The sequence below is a fragment of the Mesocricetus auratus genome, unplaced genomic scaffold (assembly GCF_017639785.1).
Source record: "Mesocricetus auratus isolate SY011 unplaced genomic scaffold, BCM_Maur_2.0 Super-Scaffold_100003, whole genome shotgun sequence".
NCBI classification, from domain to species: Eukaryota; Metazoa; Chordata; class Mammalia; order Rodentia; family Cricetidae; genus Mesocricetus; species Mesocricetus auratus.
This window is the reverse complement of record NW_024429188.1, coordinates 102,248,049-102,266,122: the sequence shown is the minus strand read 5'-3', so window position 1 is coordinate 102,266,122 and position 18,074 is coordinate 102,248,049. Positions and strand designations below refer to the sequence as shown.

Below are 18,074 nucleotides of genomic sequence, written 5' to 3'. Positions count from 1 at the left end.
GTTTTTGTGTGATTTTTAATATATATTTTTATTTAAATTAGAAACATGCATGCTTCACATGTCAATCCAAGCTCCCTCTCCCACCCCTCCTCCCATGTCACTCCACCAGCCCCGGGAAACCCCGACCCAATCCTCACACCATTCCCAAGGGAGGGTGAGGCCCTCCATGGGGGGGGGATCTCCAGAGTCTGAACAGAACAGAAATGGACATGAATGAGAGTGGGGCCCCACTTTATATGTCCAGGTGCTTTTTATTACAAAAGAGAAAGTAAAGGTTGTCAGAAGGGGTGGACCATTTGTTGGCTGTTTAGGTGATTAATGTTCTTTGCTGGAAGGGTTTTGTACAATCCTTAGGGCAGTCAAAGGGATGCTATTTTTTTCACTTACTGTAACCTCCTTATGACTCATAGTCATGTGTGTCTGACCCTATATTCCTGCCCCATTTTTCACAGCTACATTTCCATCATGAAATAAGAATTTTAAATACCTATCAAATTTCCAAGGAGGTCTTTATTTCACAAGTTTTACCAACAGTTACAGATGTGAAATAAGTACTTCAGAGTGTTTCTGTATATTTAATTTACATTACTGTTTTTCCTTGTAAGATATATTATATTTCTTCACTATGCCGCTTCTCTGCATATATATTGTTACTCTCCTAATTTATCAGCTGACTATGGCATATGGTTCATGTCTTGAAAATATTCTTTCTTTCTTTACTAAATCTACCTTTCGCTTTTTTTCCTCTCTGTTTTCTTAAAAACCAAATTTTAAAAAATGCTGGTTGCTATGTCCCTACCACACTCCTCCTGTGACAAATACATTTGTCATGATAATTGTTCATAAGCCAGACAAATCTTTTGAATACATTCTGCAAAATTTTGGATTATTCCAGTGTCTGAAGATGGAGGAAGACCCAACTCAAAGCCTCAGTTATCATTTTGGGGCATTACCACCAGGTACGTAATAAAGTTTTTCCCAGATGAACTCCAGAAAGTTGTGCTGAGTGATGGTGACATTCCTGTATGGAATAAGTATGTCGGAGACACTAAGTAAGCTTTTGTCTGTGAGTGTCTGTTGAATAGTTTGCTCTAGTCCAAGAATGGAGTCAGGTTAATGATAATGGCACAATGTAAACGGCCAGTTGTTATCTGCGTAGCCAAACATTCAGTCTGAAATCTCCAAACTGTCCAAAATAGCAATTTAGAGAGTAGCTAAATAAAGGAACACATATGTAGTGCTCTATACTGGTTCAGGGTATAGGTGAAAGTACCTAGGTAGCTCATTCATTAATAATTGGGACACACAAATTTCCAGCATGTACAGAAGAACAAAACTCATTCCACCAGAGGAGTATAATATGCCTATTTTCTATATAACATTTTAAAACAAAAAACAAAAAAATCCACATATTCACTTTCTGGCTTCCCTCTGCATGTTGCTCAAGGGACAAACAAGGCTACTAGCAGCACATAATACATTCCTGACCATGGAAAGCAAAGGATTTAACCTAATATGAAGTGTTGTTTATTTGCTATAAATAAAAGTCAGTTTGGCAATGTCTGAATAGATCAGGCACCTTCCTAAAGTGAGTCCATACCAGGATGTTTCCAGTTAAAACATATTTAACATATATTTTGACTTATTAATTCAAACTATTGCATTAAACCAGGCCCTGAACTACCCATAGAAGTAATGCTAAAGAAGAAATTCAAAGGCTTCTTTCCTGTGATACTCGTACTGGGGTCATTATGATTGCCCTCCAGAAATACTGGGATTGAATGCTCTGCACTGCAACCACATTGACAACATCATCTGCTTGAGGCACATATCCAGAAGGAAGTTTAAGAGAATCCAAGGTGAAAAAAATGGTGTCTCCCAACACTCCAGTTCTTCCATCTGCTCTAGTAACACAAACCTGTGATGAAAAACGGCAGCAATGAGTGTAGAACATCATAATCCACGGACATAGACCCTTTTCTCTCTGACTCTAACCAGCAGATCCCTTCATCCCAACAGAGATTCCCACCCTACTTTATACAATAGCAACATGTAGGTGCTGCACAAGCACACACCCCTGTCCTGATACAACCTCACACCAATGAAAGCAGTCCCTGAGGACTCTGCAGAGAAAATGTTGTTCTAAATATTACCCACAATGACTGCTAACTTCCAGTTAAGGGTGACTACTTGAAAAAAAAGGAGTGAGAAAGGAATGTGTTATGTGGACTCTCATTATTCCCCTACTTCACCGGCTGCATTAGAAGCACATTCCTTCATTTTTCCTATGGGGCAAAATGGGTGCAAGCCAACTTGTTTTCAGTTTTTACTACCCATATCATACCCATATACTACTGAGGAGTTTAAATGACACTCCACTCATTTTTCTTAACAATTCCAAGAAACCTGATCATTGTTTCTTGGTTTGTTGCTCTTATCACATTTTGATGCCTCCCAGATTATATAAAGTTAAATTTTCATCATATTCCCATTTCGACATTATTCTCATCATTTCCTTTCAGGATTATAGGATTTTTTAATAAGAAAACAAGCTCATTTTGGCAAAGCTTTTATTTTAGATTTCCTAATCCTGAGCAGCAAAAATGGTCACTAAATGCAAGATAAGAAGACACAAGGAACAAGGACAGCACATGAACTACCTCATTTACATGATGATGTTTCAGAGGCTTCATCAAGATGGCCTTTCTGCTCTGTGTGTCTTGCTGCTCAGAAAACTCAATTTCTACCAGGTCACCCTTATAAGGTTCAAAATCTGTAACAGTTGTGGGAGAACATCAAGTTAGAGGGGCATTTTATTTGGGGGGAATATGACATTTCACCATTTACTGTGATGTTATCCCTGACACAGTTTCCATTACATATAAAGTACATTTTTAACATTTAAAACCCCAGGGCTGGAGAGATGGTCCAGAGATTTTACTGCTGTTGCAAGGGACTTGGGTTCACCTCCCAGTACCCACAGCTACCCATGGCTTATCTGTACATTCTTCTGGGCTCTCTGCAGGTGCCCCCACACACGTAGTGTACACAAACACACACATACACATAAATATAAGTAGGCATGATTTGTGTTTTTTACAAAGGTAAGGGCTGCAGAGATAGTTCTACAGTTAAAGGTACTTGCTTTTTTTTCTGAAGAAAGGGTTTCTCTTTGTAGCCTTGGCTGTCCTGGAACTTGTTCTGTAGACCAGGGGGACTTCAAATGCACAGGGATCTGCCTGCCTCTGCCTCCCAATTGATGGGATTAAAAGCACAGGCCACCCCCACCCAGCTGCACTTGCTGTTCTTGCAGAGTTCAGTGTTCAGCAACCGCATGGAGTCTACAGTTGCCTGCAAGTAACTCCAGGTCCAGGGCCTCTGCAGGCACCAGGCATTCAAGCAGTGGCATATACATACATGCAGGCAAAACACCCACACACATAACATTTAAAAGATAAAAGAAAAAAAGAGTACTAAAAGTTGAGGCAGTGAAATATATGCCTAATAAACAGGAAGGAAATAGCATTCATTACTCAATATAGGGCAAAACAACATGATTTTTCTTCTTTTCCTTCTTTTAGTGTCTCATTGAAGAAACTACTGAGGGTGTAGCCTACTTAGCATGTGGTTTATTTCTAGAAATACAATAATAAAAATATTAATAAACTGCCATTTTCACTGAATTTCATGAGATTCACTTAACAGGATTTATTCTGACTATTTTATTTGTGACTGGCTGGGGCCTTTAGGACTTATTTCCAATGCTAGGGATCATCAATACTTCTTTTTCAGCCACTGTCTTTTTCACCCTAGAAAAGTCTGCTACTATGACTAACTATTTCACAGAGGTAAAGCTCTCCACCTATGCCTTGGGCCCTATTCTCTATTTATAGCTCAGGGACTGCACTCCGTCATTTCTCCCTGCTCTCCTCAACACCTTTAGTCATATCCTTTGCACTACAAACATGTCCAAGTTCTTTCCACTCTGAGATGAGTATTTCTAGAACCCTTCCTGTTGTTGGTGACTTCCTGTTCAGCAAGGTGACAGGCTAATAATTTGTCTTTGGAACTTAGCAATCACAGGGATCCTTTCCACGGAAAACTTTGAATTTCTGAAGAAAAGTGTCATAAAATCTTAAACACCACCAAGCAGTCATTGTGGGAGGGTTCCTGAGATAACAGCCAAGATCAAGTTCAGGTTCTTACATCCAGAAAAGTAAAATAAAAAGCAGCTTTGTATACTGGGACAACATCACTCTTTTTATCAAAGTTAAATGGCACCTGATTAAGCTTCAGTGCATATGATTTATTTTTCCTTTCATTTCTCTTTCAAAGTCCAGGCTGGTACCTGGAAAGCTGATGCAGGAAGATGGCATGAGTTTAGCAGTTTGATAAAGAACTAGGAAATATAAAAAGTCCCTGTCTCAAAGTGGGGGACTGTCCTATAATAATAAAGGTATCAAGTTTACATTTCATTATGCATTAAACTGATATTTTTCTTTTTGTCTTGGTCCTCCAACTTAATCATTAAAAGCATAGACACTAAATGGCAGGGTATAAAGTCCAGCGTGAACAGTGCATAGCCCAGTCAGCTTTCTGTGATTTTTGCCATCACTGCCATTCTTCCTGCTTTGCCCACTGATTCTTTGCATCAGACTATTTTAATAGAGTCACACATCTATCTCTCGCAATGATACTATGAGGTCTTTATAGAAAGGTTTAATAAAGCCTTCCATATTTTGTTTCTGGCCTCAATATCTAAAACTCTTTAGCCAAATTAAGGTCCAATAGTCTTTTTAATTAACATGTCATTGCTTTAGGTATAAAACAATAAAATGTTATAGCAGATAAATACAAATAAACTTCAGCACTGGATACACACACACACATTTGAAGTATTATGAAATATTATCTTTCCATTTATGTAATAGTGTTAGAACAGAAACTTAATACCTCCATAAATAAAAAAGCTGCTCAAATACTAGTGTACCCAAACAAATGAAAATGTAACGATTTATAGTATGAGATTTTTAAATGTCCTTTGCTGTGCCTTATTTTCAAACTCCAACGGTCCACTTCAAATATTGAAGTGCCACTGATAAAAGTATAGGGGTAGAGACCCTGCCTAACAAGCATGGGGCTCTGAGTTCAATCCGTCCAAAGATTCAAGTATGCTACAGATAAATACAAATAAACTTCAGCACTGGATACACACACACACATTTGAAGTATTATGAAATATTATCTTAGATGTAAAACAAAAATCCTCTCATCAAATTAGCATGTTCCAAATTTGACCCCAAAGATGATTCCTAAGTCCAATTTATAATACTCCAAATGGAAAAACATAATTTTAAATTTAAAAATGTGAATTGGATGGTGGTAGTGCACGTCTTTAATCCCAGCACTCGGGAGGCAGAAGCAGGCAGATCTCTGTGAGTTCATGCCCAGTCTGGTCTACAGAGCAAATTCCAGGACAGCCAGGGCTACACAGAGAAATCCTGTCTTGAAAAATCCAAAAAATGAGTAAATAAATAAAAGTATGAAGTGTACCTTTACAGACAATGTCTAGAGAGAAGGACAATTTGTGGTTAATATGGTCAGCATCATCAATTAGAGAGGTGAGCCAGTCAAGTGAAACTATCATGTGAGAGTCTGTTGGTTCATCGCCATGGCCATCATGGTGTGCATCCATCTGGAAGATAAGTAAATAAACAAACAAAATAAAAATTGCTACTTCAAACAAACTAAAGGTTAAAAAGTCTAATTTCTACCGTCCAATCTGTTCAACAGTTCAAATAATGATCATAGATAGACAACCGACACAAAAGTTGTTATATGATGATGAAATAATGCTTGAGGTTCGTATCACTTTTATTGTAGTTTTAGAGAGATTAGAACTGAGAAGAAAATATAGAGTTGCCACACACTCCTACTAGTCAATCTTTAGTTTCTCCTATCATTAGCATCTTGCACTGGTATCCCACATTGACTACAATTGATAAGCCAGCATAAATACAGAAAAAGGAGTGGGGAATAAATGCTAACATTCCATACTAGAGCATCTAGAGAGACAAAAGAATGTCAAGTTAAATTTGAGAAAGGAAATCTAATGGCCATATGCCTCCTTAAATATTATCAGTCTCATTTGATCTTGGAAGCTAAGCATGTCTACGGCCATACCACCCTGAACGTGCCCGATCTCGTCTGATCTTGGAAGCTAAGCATGGTCAAGCCGAGTTTACCATGACAGGGAAGGAAACAACTAAGACTGTGTGGTCTAAAAATCACAGTTAAGTTAGAACTGTATGTAAAGTAAAAAAAAGGGGGGTGGCATTTAATTTTATTTCTTGAGATTATAATAGTAATTATAATGTTCTCATTACAAAAATAATGCGTAAGACCTGGTTGCCATACCTGCCACATGATTCCTCTCCTTCCTTTTTGAGAGTCATCCATGAGTGCTTTGCTTTGCTTTGCTCTGTTTATTAAATCTGGTCTTACTTTTTTAATGTAAAGAAGAATGGAAAAATAAGAAAATCACACATAGTTCAGAAATCTGTTTCCTACGCAAGAACCACTGGCCATGTTTTCATGAAGTGACCAAGATAATATCATCTTACTCTGACTCCATTTTGTGTCTGCTCAGGCAATTTTCTGTCCCTAATTCCCTGAATAGTCACAATAGCCCTGGCCACACATTAGGGACTTTCCATGACCTTCACAGTAGCCTGGATATATAACTAAAATGCCTACTGAATGAATGCATAACAAAAACTGACTTATACCTGACAATGATGTCATTGTGGGGTTTTACTTTTATAAACCCTGTACCCCTGAGCTTTGGTGCCAAGAGTTCTTGGCTTGTTTTTCATTGTCAGATACTAAAGGACTCCCACTTGGCTTATACATGTGTAGTAATCTCTAATTTTCTTCCGTGGATTATAACACTCACACCTATTTTAAAGGAAAATTTAATACTGCACATGTGTAATAAGTATATAAGCAAATGAGCACAAATACGTCAGTTTGTTTTAACTTTTTAAAAAAATAACATGCAAAGGAAATACTATAATTTAGTGTCTCCATTCCACACAGTTGGATATACAATTTATAATCTAATATGCACTACCTCTTTGCCTAATATATACATATAGGATCATGACTCAGGAGCAGAAGTTCATGCTCAAAAATTTCCAGTGAGAGCCCCCATAGCTACTGGCCTATGGTACCAGCATCTAGTGCCCCTGGGCTTTATTGGTTCCTGATCCAGCTTAGGTCCTGCTCTTACATCTGCTGTGGCTCCTGAAGCCTGCAGTGTCCCTGGGTGCCTTGGTGGGGAGTGATACCCTGCTGAAGGTAAGAGGAAAGGGAACAATGCTGTTGGGAAGCCACCAAGGAGGATATGCTGAGGCTGTTACAGTGAGCCACACAGGGCCAACGACAGTCTGGGATCTCAGGGATGCCTGCGTAACCTGGGCCAGCAGACCAGACTTCGTTACCTTGAAAACATGGGTGCCTGGCTCTTCTTATCAGGTCCTCTGAATGAGGAAGAAGACACTATTGTCCAGACCAACCATTTGCCCTACTCCTCACTCATCTCCCTACCCCCTCTAACCTCCAGCCTCAGGCTTCACCCAGAGCTCAAGCTGTTGTCTCCATCCTGGGGCAACAGTTGATGCTGCAGATTGGTTAGAATGCACCCGCTGGACTTGTCCTGCCTCTTAATGAGCTCCCTGGGGGCATGGAATGAATGGAGAATTACTGAGGCTACTTGCATGAACTTGTACCTGAACTGCATTGGCCTGTGGGACATTTTGTGTTTGCCTCAGCAATTCTACACATATATGTTGTTTTTTTTGTAAATGACTTATTTTTAATTTCCTTATTTATTTTTTCTTTTTAATTTTTAGGAAATTTATTTATTCTTCTCTCATATAATACATCCTGGCCACATCCTTCCCTCCCTCCAGTCCTTCCACACCCAACCATCTTGTGCGTAGTCTTACTGTAAGGGACTCATATGTAGTTATTTCCTCTGAATTGAAAGCCCTGCAGAGTTTTAGGGATGTAGCTTTCAGAAACCATCACCAACACTGGGGTATATGTTTTGGCGACAGAGTTGACTTTGAGTCACCTGTTGTCCTATAACTAACTCCCTGTAAGACTTCAATAAGTTCACTATATAAGCAAGTTAGGCTTGGGTAGAATAATTCCTTTGGTCTGTCTTTGGGGTCCTGTCTGGAGTGAGTAGACTTTTGTTCCTATTTTCCTAGGAAAAGGCACGTAAGGGTTACTGAATTCAAGTTTCGATGTGACAGTCTTGTAATATGTGTGTGTTGTGGGGAAGCGGTGGGTGGGAGGTGTTCACGCCTGTGTGTGCAGAAGTCAGAGGCCCACACTGGAATCTTCTCCAATTGTTCTCCGCCTCATTTGTTAAGATAGGCTCTCTTACCAAACCAGAATGCCATGACTGGCTAGACTGGCTGGTCAGCAGGCTCCAGGAACTGTCCTGCGTCTGCTCTTCAGCACTGGGACTAAAGGTCATGCTGCTGCAGCCAGCTTTTAAGTGGGAGCTGGTGCAGGGCTTGGTGCTTGTCCAGCAGGCACCTCACGGAGTGAGTCATTTCCCAGCTTCGTCCTCTCATGGGAGCTGATGGCACCTTAGTAAGGTTTTAAACGTTTAGTGGCTTTTCTGGCCTCCAGATGTAGCTAGCTACAGGCACAACACAGGAGTAACTTAAATTGTGGTATTCCTGATTTATGGGGCCTTATTGATGAAATTTGATTTGGGGGGAAATAAATAAATTAAATTTGATTCATGTGAATTCATTTTCTTTTTTTTTCTTTTTTTTTTATGAGACAGGGTTTCTCTGTATTGTTTTGGAGGCTGTCGGTCCAGCCTGGCCTCGAACTCACAGAGATCCGCCTGCCTCTGCCTCCCGAGTGCTGGGATTAAAGGCTTGCGCCACCACCGCCCGGCCATGTGAATTCATTTTCATGTCTCCAATTTTGAAAACCCCAGTTTCTCCCTCTATGTAACATCCCTCCTAAGCCGTCAATAACACCCTCTTCATGTTTTTTTTATTCACCAGGTTTTATCCAGAATTGAAGCACCAGGCTCACATAGCTATGAGGATGATCCCGTGTACCCTCTGACCTCTCAGTGCCCTGTCTCCAAACTAACAGACAGTTATATGTGGAAGCCCGGCTGCCTTTTCACTTCTTAGATGGCTAAAAATGTCAAGGATTGACAATACTTCCACTCTTGCAACCCTGACAAATAGGGAGCCTCACACCCTGCTGCTGCTGGTGTCTGTTAGTACACTACCAGTAATAAGCTTAATTTGCACATACAGATTTAAGTGATAAGTATCCGATGTGTGGTGCTAGATAGATCCTGTAAATCTAAAAATGTTTGAAACTTGGAGAACTCCCTGGTAGGTAAATTATACTTCAATAAAGCTATGTTTTTTTTAAAAAAATGGTTAAAATATATGTCTTTTCACCTAGTAACTACTTACAAATAACACATATCCATTATTTGCATTGTAAGAGAAAGTTACAGGGTAATATTATTCTAATAATCATCATCAAAATCTGAGGAATAGATAATGCAATTTATATTTTTCTGAATAGATACTAGGACAAAAACAGAACAAATGTTCCATACAATCCTCTAAATCAGACCAGTTTCCATCTGCAACATGTTTGTTAAAGAGGGGTGAATAAACAGAAGCCAGTAATGAGAAAGTAGCCACAATACACAACTCTTACTGGGATTGCATTCGATCCGTGACTCATTTGATCTACTTCCATGACTGCAGGAACTTTTGGGTTAACTTTCAGAGGTTCATTGCCTGTCACAACATCAGCATTGAAGGGGATGTGCTCGTTGATGCTGCCATAGTCACAGCAGGACCCTGTCACAACTCCTTGCATATTTTGTGACATGGTATCATCTAAACCGTGAGTAAAGAAAAAAATACATATATATTATTCTCAAATGCAAATGCACAGTACAAATAAGCACTACCAAAGAAAGCTGTGATGAGTAACCATCTAAGCCTAGAAGTAAAGTGATTTTGATTTGAGATAGGAATTAGGTTAGCGAGCAATGAAGTATGCAAGATTCTGGAAGGAGAGTTGCTAAGTTTAAATCCTGATTGCATGAAGGGTGTGTATGTGTTTTGTTTGTTCAGTCTGGGTGTCAGGGTACGAGTTCTGTGGGACCACAAATTAGCTGTGTACTCTTCGCTTTTGCCTACCCGTCTTTTCTGTAACATGGACAAAATACTAGAGCTTCTTTTGTTAGGATGCTTGTGAATAGCAATGCTATTTTCGGGCCTTAAAGCCAGAGTCTTTGAACATAAATTATAGCTAATTAGACTGATGCAATTAATTAGAATTGATATAATTCAGAGCAGGGACCCCATTCCCCCCAGCCATTTAACACTATTTACTGGACTCTTACTGATGAAATTCACACCTTTAAAATTATCCATTTTACAGGTTATCAGTGGCAGACAGCAGAGCATGTATTTAGGGATACAAAGTAAGCAAGTAAACTTTCATCCCTATCTTCTTACTGGCCACAGATATATGACTCATTTGCTTGGTTCCTGTTATAGGTTGGTTTTAAATATCATTTATAAGCTAATGTATTAAAAGCTTAGTCCCTGCCAGGCTGTGGTGGTACTCGCCTTTAATCCCAGCACTCATGAGGCAGAGGCCAGCCTGGTCTGCAGAGTGAGTTCTAGGACTTTCAAGGATACACAAAGAAACCCTGTCTGGAAAAACAAAAACAAAAACAAAAACAAAAACAAAAACAAAAAAGGTTTGGTCCCCAATGGGCAGTGTTCAGAAGTGAAGCCTTTGGATTAGGAAGGGCCTGACCTCATTAGCTGAGTAATTCTATTTATGAGTTCATATGGCTTGATGAGTTTGGGGATAAAGGATTTGTTATGAAATTGATATTTTCCTCTCTTTCCTGTCTGTCCTGAGTTGAGCAGCTCTGCTCCCTTACATCTCTGCCCCCCCCCCCGGTGTTCAGTCTTGCCAGAATTGCAGAAAGTATGAGCCATGGGAAGCCTTTCTTCTTCTAAATTAATTTGTCTCGGGCATTTTTAGCACAGTAGCAGAAAATTGGTTCATAAATAAAGACATGTGCTCAGTTAAGAAACAAAATCACTGGGCTGGCAAAATGGCTCACTGTGTAGAGGCACTTGTCCCCAGGCCTGATACCTGGATTTGATTCCTTGAGACCACAAAATGGCAGGAGAAAAGTGACTCCTAAAAGTTGTCCTCTGACCTCCTGGCTTGTGCTGTTGCACAGCTACACTCGCACACACATAAAAACAGATACATTTGTAGGATAAAGTAGAAGATCCACTCCTACTGTAAATACAGAAGGAGTCTTCCTGTAACCTATGGTAAGGTAGGAGAAGCTGTGAGTCAATGGTAAACTGGCTTACATAGGGAGACCTGATCTCAAAAATTTTCTAAGTTCCAAAAAGAACGTAGACAAATGTACTTCCACCCTTTCTCTCATTTCCTGCCTCTGCCTTCTTTGTTTAAAAAAACATTTCATTAATTCTTTAAGAATTTCCTACAATATGTTTTGATCCTATTGACCCATCCCATGTGCGTCAATTCCTCCCAGATCCACCCCACTTCCCTAGTCACCCAACTTAGTAGTCTCTTCCTGTCTTCCTTTTTAGCCCATCAAGTCCAATTTGTGCTGTCCAAATACTCTTCTTTTTTCATTTTATTTCAGTAAGAAACAAGCTTGCTTGACATGTCAATCCCAGCTCTCTCAAATACTCTGGTATAGTGTCTGCCTTGGAGTATCGTCATCCTACCAGTACTCACATCCTTAGAGAAAGCTGGCCCCTCTCCCAGCAGCTATCCGCTGCCCATAGCTCCTCAGCTATACTGCAATGGCTTCTCACCCCTCACCCATCCCTGCCTTTTTTTGTCTTCTGCTATGCTTTGTCCCTTTTATTTTAAAGACTTTTAAAAGAAAAACTCTGTATTTGTGTGTGTGTGTGTTTGCGCGCACGTGTGCACGCATGCACACACACACACATCTGTACTGCATGCCATCAGAGGGCAGAGTACTTTGGAACCCCAAGAACGTGAGTTACAGGCAGTTGTGAGCAGCAATGTGGGTGCTGGGAACTGAACCCTGGTTATCTAAGAACCGAAAATGCTACTAACTTCTGCGCAATCTCTGTAGTCCCCGTTATTTTGCATTTATTTGTCATTATTTTCTCTTTGTCATTCCTTTGGGCAGGAAAGTTCTCGAGGGAATCTATGCAGGATTACCCAGCAGGTGGCGTAGGAGGGCATGGGGCAAGGAACTGTGGATGCCCGACGGCAATAAGATGGCATTACTAAGCCAGGTAGAAGTTTTCTAAATTTCTTAGACTCCAGATTGGGATGGGACGCATTTCTGAGAAGGTCTTTTTGGGGGAAAGAATTAGTACACTACCTTCCAAGAGCCTCTGCTTCTGCTCTCTGTCTTCCTTTGAGTCCGCTTTCCTCTGAAAGAAGGCACAAAATCTGGAAATTAGCCGGTGCATGGTTTGTTGTGGGAGCGCAAGTGGCAGGTACTAGGAGGGAGTGAGTCTCTTTTGTTCAGGTCTGTGTGTCGGAGGAGGAGAAGCCTAATCACAGCAGCTGTGGCAGAAGCTAATCTACTTCCGTTCTTTGTTCGTCCTCTCCGGTCTAAAGCTCTCTCTCACTAGGGCAAGACTGCCACGTGTGGAGCTCACGTGTGGAGCGCACGTGTGCCTGCTCAACCAGCCAATAGGAGTGTAGTTTACTCAGTGATGGCCACGAGCTACGAAAGGTGGAAGGCTTTGAAGAAAAATGTTCGCAGGCAATATACCATAAATTCAAGAATAAGTAAATTGAACTGAGGCATGTAACTCGGTGGTACAGAGCTTTGGGTAGCATTCATGGATCCTAGGTTTAATTGCTATTACAGAAAGGAAAAAAAAAATAGGTAAAAGTTGCTTGCCAGCGGGGCGTTGATGACGCACACCTTTAATCCCAGCACTCACTCGGGAGGCAGAGGCAGGCAGATTTCTGTGAGTTTGAGGCCAGCCTGGTCTACAGAGCGAGTTCCAGGACAGGCTCCAAAACAATACAGAGAAACCCTGTCTCGAAAAACAAACAAAAAAGTTGCTTGCCACCAAGACAGACCACCTAAGTTTGATCGACGAATCTATATAGTGGAAAGAGAAAAGCAACTCCTCAAAAGCATCTTTCTTACCTCCTCATGTGTGTGAATGCATGCCCACTCTAGCTCTTGGGCACACTCCCCCTCTTGCTCATGCGCACAGGCACGCACACACACAATGTGTACAAATGAATGAATAATTAGTAATTTTAAAAAAGTATGTTCTCCCTGAGCACTTGGTGCTCATGCTTACAGTTGCTGCCAAGTCTGGGGCCAGGGGCTTGGGGGTCACCTTGGCGCACTGCCTATCTGTAGCCGTTTGCATCACAGACCATTTCCCAGGGAGTTTTCTGGGGATTCTGCTGGGGGGCGGGGGTTCTTTTTTGACACCAAGGAGACAAAGCATCAGGAGCTCCCAATCTGGTATTTATTCATGTTTAAAATATTTATTTAACGTGTATGCACATATGTGTGTGTACATAGTGTGCCTGTGGAGGTCAGAGGGTGATCTGACCTGCTGAAGTTGATTTTCTCCTACCATGTGGACCCTTGCGATTGAAATCAAGTCATTAGTCTTGGCGGGAAGGGTGGCAAAAACATAAATTGGGCATTTGGACTCCAAACAAAAGAACACTGTCTTACTGAGAAAGGAAATGAAAGAAAGAGAGCAGTTGTTTATCACTTCAAGATGAGAAAAAATGTGTAACAACAGGACATAATATACACTTTCCCATCCATCACTGATTTCTTAAAATTGAAAATGAGTGCGAGAGTAGTTATTATACAAAGAGAAAACAGTGATGATGGGCCTAAACAGTCAAACCATCTAATAACTATCTTTAGTTTTACTTTTTAGTTCGGCCTGCCTCTGCTTCCTAAGTACTGAGGTTAAAAGTATATGCCATCACGCCTGATGTATAATAATTTTTAAAATGGAGTAGTGTTTTAATCACATGTTTCCATATGATTTAATTGTTAGTGTATAAAGAAAAGGCCTATAATGACAAATAAATGCTTTCAAAATACAAATTAGTGTTTGTAGGCCTGAGAAAAAGAAAAGAGGAACTTTAAGAGAACTGACTCATACGCTGGTTGAGGCTATTGCTCTAAATGTTACCAGGTTTGCTTCTTGTGATTTGGCTGAATCTAGGAAGAAGGACTATACGGTAATATTTCATGGAACAGAGCTGTTTTAGAGTTGTCACTGGTTTTCATTACTGGTCTTTTCGTTACACGCTTAAGAAGTAACATATGTTTTTCATAGTCTGTGACAAGTCCCTTTGCTATGCTCTTTGCTGAAGCTCTGCAGGTGTTAGCTGTGCTTTCCCTTGAGCCTCCAGCCTTAGGGCAAACTGAATTTTACCAAACATCTACTCCTAAGTTGTTGGGCAGGATAGGGCAGTGAAGGTTGGGGACAGTTGGGTTAAAAATTCACAGGAACACAGTGTGACTCAGGATTTTTGACTGTTTTCTTTGAAGCATAGCATTTTTTAAAATACTTGATGTTTTATTCCAGTTGGGGTGGGTTTTTTTTAGATTTATTTATTGAAATTTTATTGTACCTGTCATTATTTAATGACCACCACTTATATCCATTAATGACTGAATAGTATTCTATGGTGGATGGGGGCCACACGGACCACACTTTGTTTATCTGCTCATGAGTTGATGAACACTTAATTTTTCCTATGTTTGGACTAATTGTTAACCATGCTGTGCTATGTAAATATTTTAAATTACTTAATAAATTTTGAAGTGAGTTTTTAATCTACTCTGACAGTTTCTGTCTTCTAATCAGTCTGTTTAGACCATTTAAATTGAATGATGCTGTAAACTTTTTATAATAGCACTCAGGAGACAGAGGCAGGTAGATTTTTCTGAGTTGGAGGCCGGTCTGGCCTTCAATAGAGAATTACAGGCCAGCCAGGACTGAACAGTGAAACCCCGTCTCAAGAACAAAATTAAAATGAGTATTGATAAAGATTTGAGTAAGACATATTAATATATTTTTGTCTCTTAATTCTGTTTCTTTCTCTTCTTCCTATATTCTTCCCCTCCTGTGGATTACATGAAAACTTTTAAAATTTCATTGTGATTTATCTGTACTGCTATATAATACAGTAATACAGTCAATTTTAGTGTCTGCCTCTTGTATTACAATTCATATTAACTTCTCACACTCAGCTGACATTGACATATTAAATTATTTCCAACACTATAGAAATCTCACTCCTTTTAGGTCTGCTGAACCTTTTTTAAAAATACATTTGTAAGTGTTTCAGCTGCAGGAGGGGAGCATTATGTTAGATGACATTTATTTTTGGAGGTTTCCATACTCAAACATAACTTTAAAAACATGAAAGGGACTGGAGAAATAGCTCAGCAGTTAAGAGTGCTTACTGATCTTGAAGAGGACCCAGGTTTGACTTACATGAAACCACATCAGTGCTCTCACAACCACCTGTACCTTCAGTTCCAGGGGTTCAGACATCACCTGGCCTCCATCAGCATGTGTCCACTGGCACTAGGCACACATACAAAAACAAATGCACTTTTAAAAACATAAGATAGTCCATTCCACTCATCCATATTTTCACTCATTTTACTTTTTTCTCTTTTCTTCATAGAATGACATTATTCTTTTGACATTTTAGGGTGTATCTGCTCTTCACAAATTATCCTAACCTTTTTTATGACTGTGTATATTTCCCTTAATTATGCAAGGATGTATTAATGAATAGAGAGTTTGTGTTTGGGAAGAGATGGGGAAGGGAATCGTGGATCAGTCCTGCTGAACTATCTCTTTTATGTTTCAGGTTTTCCCTTTAAAAAGCAAAACAAAAAAATCTCAGCCATGGAAGTAGGACAATGATCCAAGCATTTGTGAATGTTCTGGTCCCTGTAAACAGTTGTACAGGAGGCCAAAGAGCTATTAGAACGTGATGGTGAGCAGGCATTTTGAGAGGAATACTCGTGTATAGCTTCCTTGTAAAGCCTTAAAAGGCAGTAAGGTCAGTGCCTTTAACCCTGTAACCACAGGGAAGCATGAGGATTTCTTGCTTCATTAAATATGTAGGGCTTTCACGATATTTGGTTTAATTTAGTTTACATAACACAAAACCGGTGAAGAAAATAAGGGCATTTAAGCACACTAGTGTGTCACAAACAAGGAGCAAATGTAAATTCAAGAAAACTTGTTGAGCAACTAGGATAAACAGTTTAAAAGAGGCATTCTTAGAAATCCAGGCACTATGTTGACATTTGCCAACAACAAACTACACAGCACCAGTAAATAGAAAAATTACCTGAAAATGGCTTTGATAGCACTCCATGGTACAATTACAATTCTATTTGAATTCAAGAAAGGTGCAGTGTTAGGTTGGCCTTGTATCCTGAGGATACTGTGGAAGAAGGATGGAGGTGTGGATAGGCCCGGGCTTCTGGATATGGTTTCTGTACGACATCAGCAAAGTGGACAAATCCTGCTAAGTCCCCATTATCCTAGGGGATTCGCAAGGGGGAAACTCTGGCACTAGCACTTTCTAGACCTCTTGGTCCTCCTGCAGAGGTACTGAGCAGCCCAGGAAGGAGGTGGAGATGCACTCATACTGAGTACTGCTGGATCACACCAGTTTAGTGAGGTGGCCTAGACTCAACAAAGACCTGCTACGGGAAACCAGGGGCAGGGACCCTAAACCAGCAGCTCCAGGCCTGGGCCTCCGAGTGCTGGGGGCGGGGCCCTTTTAGGACCCCTGAGGCTAGTCGGCCAGCATGCTGCGGGGTCTCCTCATCAATCATCCCAGAGCCTGCAGCGAGGGGGGCGGAGCTGAGCAGCCGCAGGTCTGGCGGAGGTCGCCAAGCGACTGGTGGCAGCTGGGGGTGGGGGATGGAGCACGGGAGGCTGCAGGGGCCCGGGAGCCTGAGGGCAGGGCTGTGGACCGCGGGGGCGGCGGGGCTAGGCGCACAAGCAGGCTGTGCAGCAGGTGAGCCAGGCCTATGGCGGTGACGACGGCCCTGTCGGCTGCGGCGGCGGCGGCGGCCCTATCCGGCCTGGCGATGCGGCTGTCGCGTTGGGCGGCGACGCGCGGCTCCTACGGCGCCTTCTGCAAGGGGCTCACGCGCACGCTGCTCACCTTCTTCGACCTGGCCTGGCGGCTGCGGGTGAACTTCCCCTACTTCTACATGGTGGCCTCGGTGATGCTCAACGTCCGCCTGCAGGTGCGGATCGAGTGAGCCACCGCAGGCCACCACCGCGGCGGCCCCTCGGGCGGACAGCGCCATCCGCGCCGCCCGTGTCACCCGCGCCAGGCGGCCGCATGCAGGACCGTGGGTGGCCGCGCGGTGCCCCGAGACCGCGGCGGGGGGCGCAGGCGGGACGCCCCGGGCCCCTCCATTTTAGGCCTCCGCGGAGGGCACAAGGTACCGCATCCCATACCGCAAAAAACCTTCCCAGCCCAGTCCTGTTCCGCCTCTGCGTCCAGAGAATCACCAGAGTCTGGCAAACCTGTTGCCTCCCCTTGGCAGAAAGTGGGGGAACGCGAAAGAGGGGATGCAGCCGCAGGATTTACCAGGCCCTGTGCAGGAAGGTAGGCGCCCGCCCGCCCGCCCGCAGGTTGGAAAGGGGGCTGGTGGGGCTGACTTGTTTGTGGGAATAGGGAATGCACCCTGACACACCTGCTGCTTAGCCAAGCTGGGAAACTGAAAAGGTAGGCGAGCCTCTCCCGTGTTCCCTGGGGGTGGTTCCATGATGGGGTATTGGGCGGCCATGGCGACTGGGAGGGTCAGCACCACACACACACTGACAGGGAGCCCCTCCCTCCCATCTTCCAGGCCTCAAGTCTCTCTTTTCTTTTGTAGAGCTTCCTGAGGTGCAACCTGAACCCTGAAC

The 18,074-nt window shown here is 42.0% G+C and overlaps 2 protein-coding genes across 3 annotated transcripts in view; one reads left to right on the top strand and one right to left on the bottom strand.

Annotated features, from left to right (window-relative positions):
• Positions 1 to 100: 100 nt before the first annotated feature.
• Positions 101 to 12,684, bottom strand: LOC101835224 (cancer/testis antigen 55-like). Its single transcript, XM_040744637.1, has 5 exons — positions 12,494 to 12,684; positions 9,778 to 9,962; positions 5,554 to 5,695; positions 2,661 to 2,773; positions 101 to 1,918 (listed from the first exon to the last, which is right to left on the bottom strand). Exons 1-5 carry the CDS (start codon positions 12,582 to 12,584, stop codon positions 1,712 to 1,714), a joined length of 738 nt encoding a protein of 245 aa, XP_040600571.1. The 5' UTR covers positions 12,585 to 12,684; the 3' UTR covers positions 101 to 1,711.
• A 4,389-nt stretch (positions 12,685 to 17,073) lies between these two features.
• Smim10l2b (small integral membrane protein 10 like 2B) overlaps positions 17,074 to 18,074 on the top strand; it is a 3,312-nt gene continuing 2,311 nt past the window's right edge. The window contains exons 1-2 of one of the 2 annotated variants that reach the window (XM_040744636.1): positions 17,074 to 17,772; positions 18,044 to 18,074. In XM_040744636.1, coding sequence (XP_040600570.1) covers positions 17,183 to 17,419 — 237 coding nt within the window. In that variant the 5' untranslated portion in view covers positions 17,074 to 17,182 and the 3' untranslated portion in view covers positions 17,420 to 17,772; positions 18,044 to 18,074. The remainder of the gene's footprint in view (positions 17,773 to 18,043) is intronic. The other variant, XM_040744635.1, reaches the window with a different exon arrangement.

Bases quoted from the DNA above. Each gene is read 5' to 3' on its own strand.
- LOC101835224 (XM_040744637.1), bottom strand. From the start codon at position 12,584: ATGCACCGGCTAATTTCCAGATTTTGTGCCTTCTTTCAGAGGAAAGCG. The intron at 9,963-12,493 runs GTAGTGTACTAA...CTCACGGTTTAG, and splicing joins GAAGCAGAGGCTCTTGGAAG to ATGATACCATGTCACAAAAT. The intron at 2,774-5,553 runs GTACACTTCATA...CAACTGTTACAG, and splicing joins TCTAGACATTGTCTGTAAAG to ATTTTGAACCTTATAAGGGT.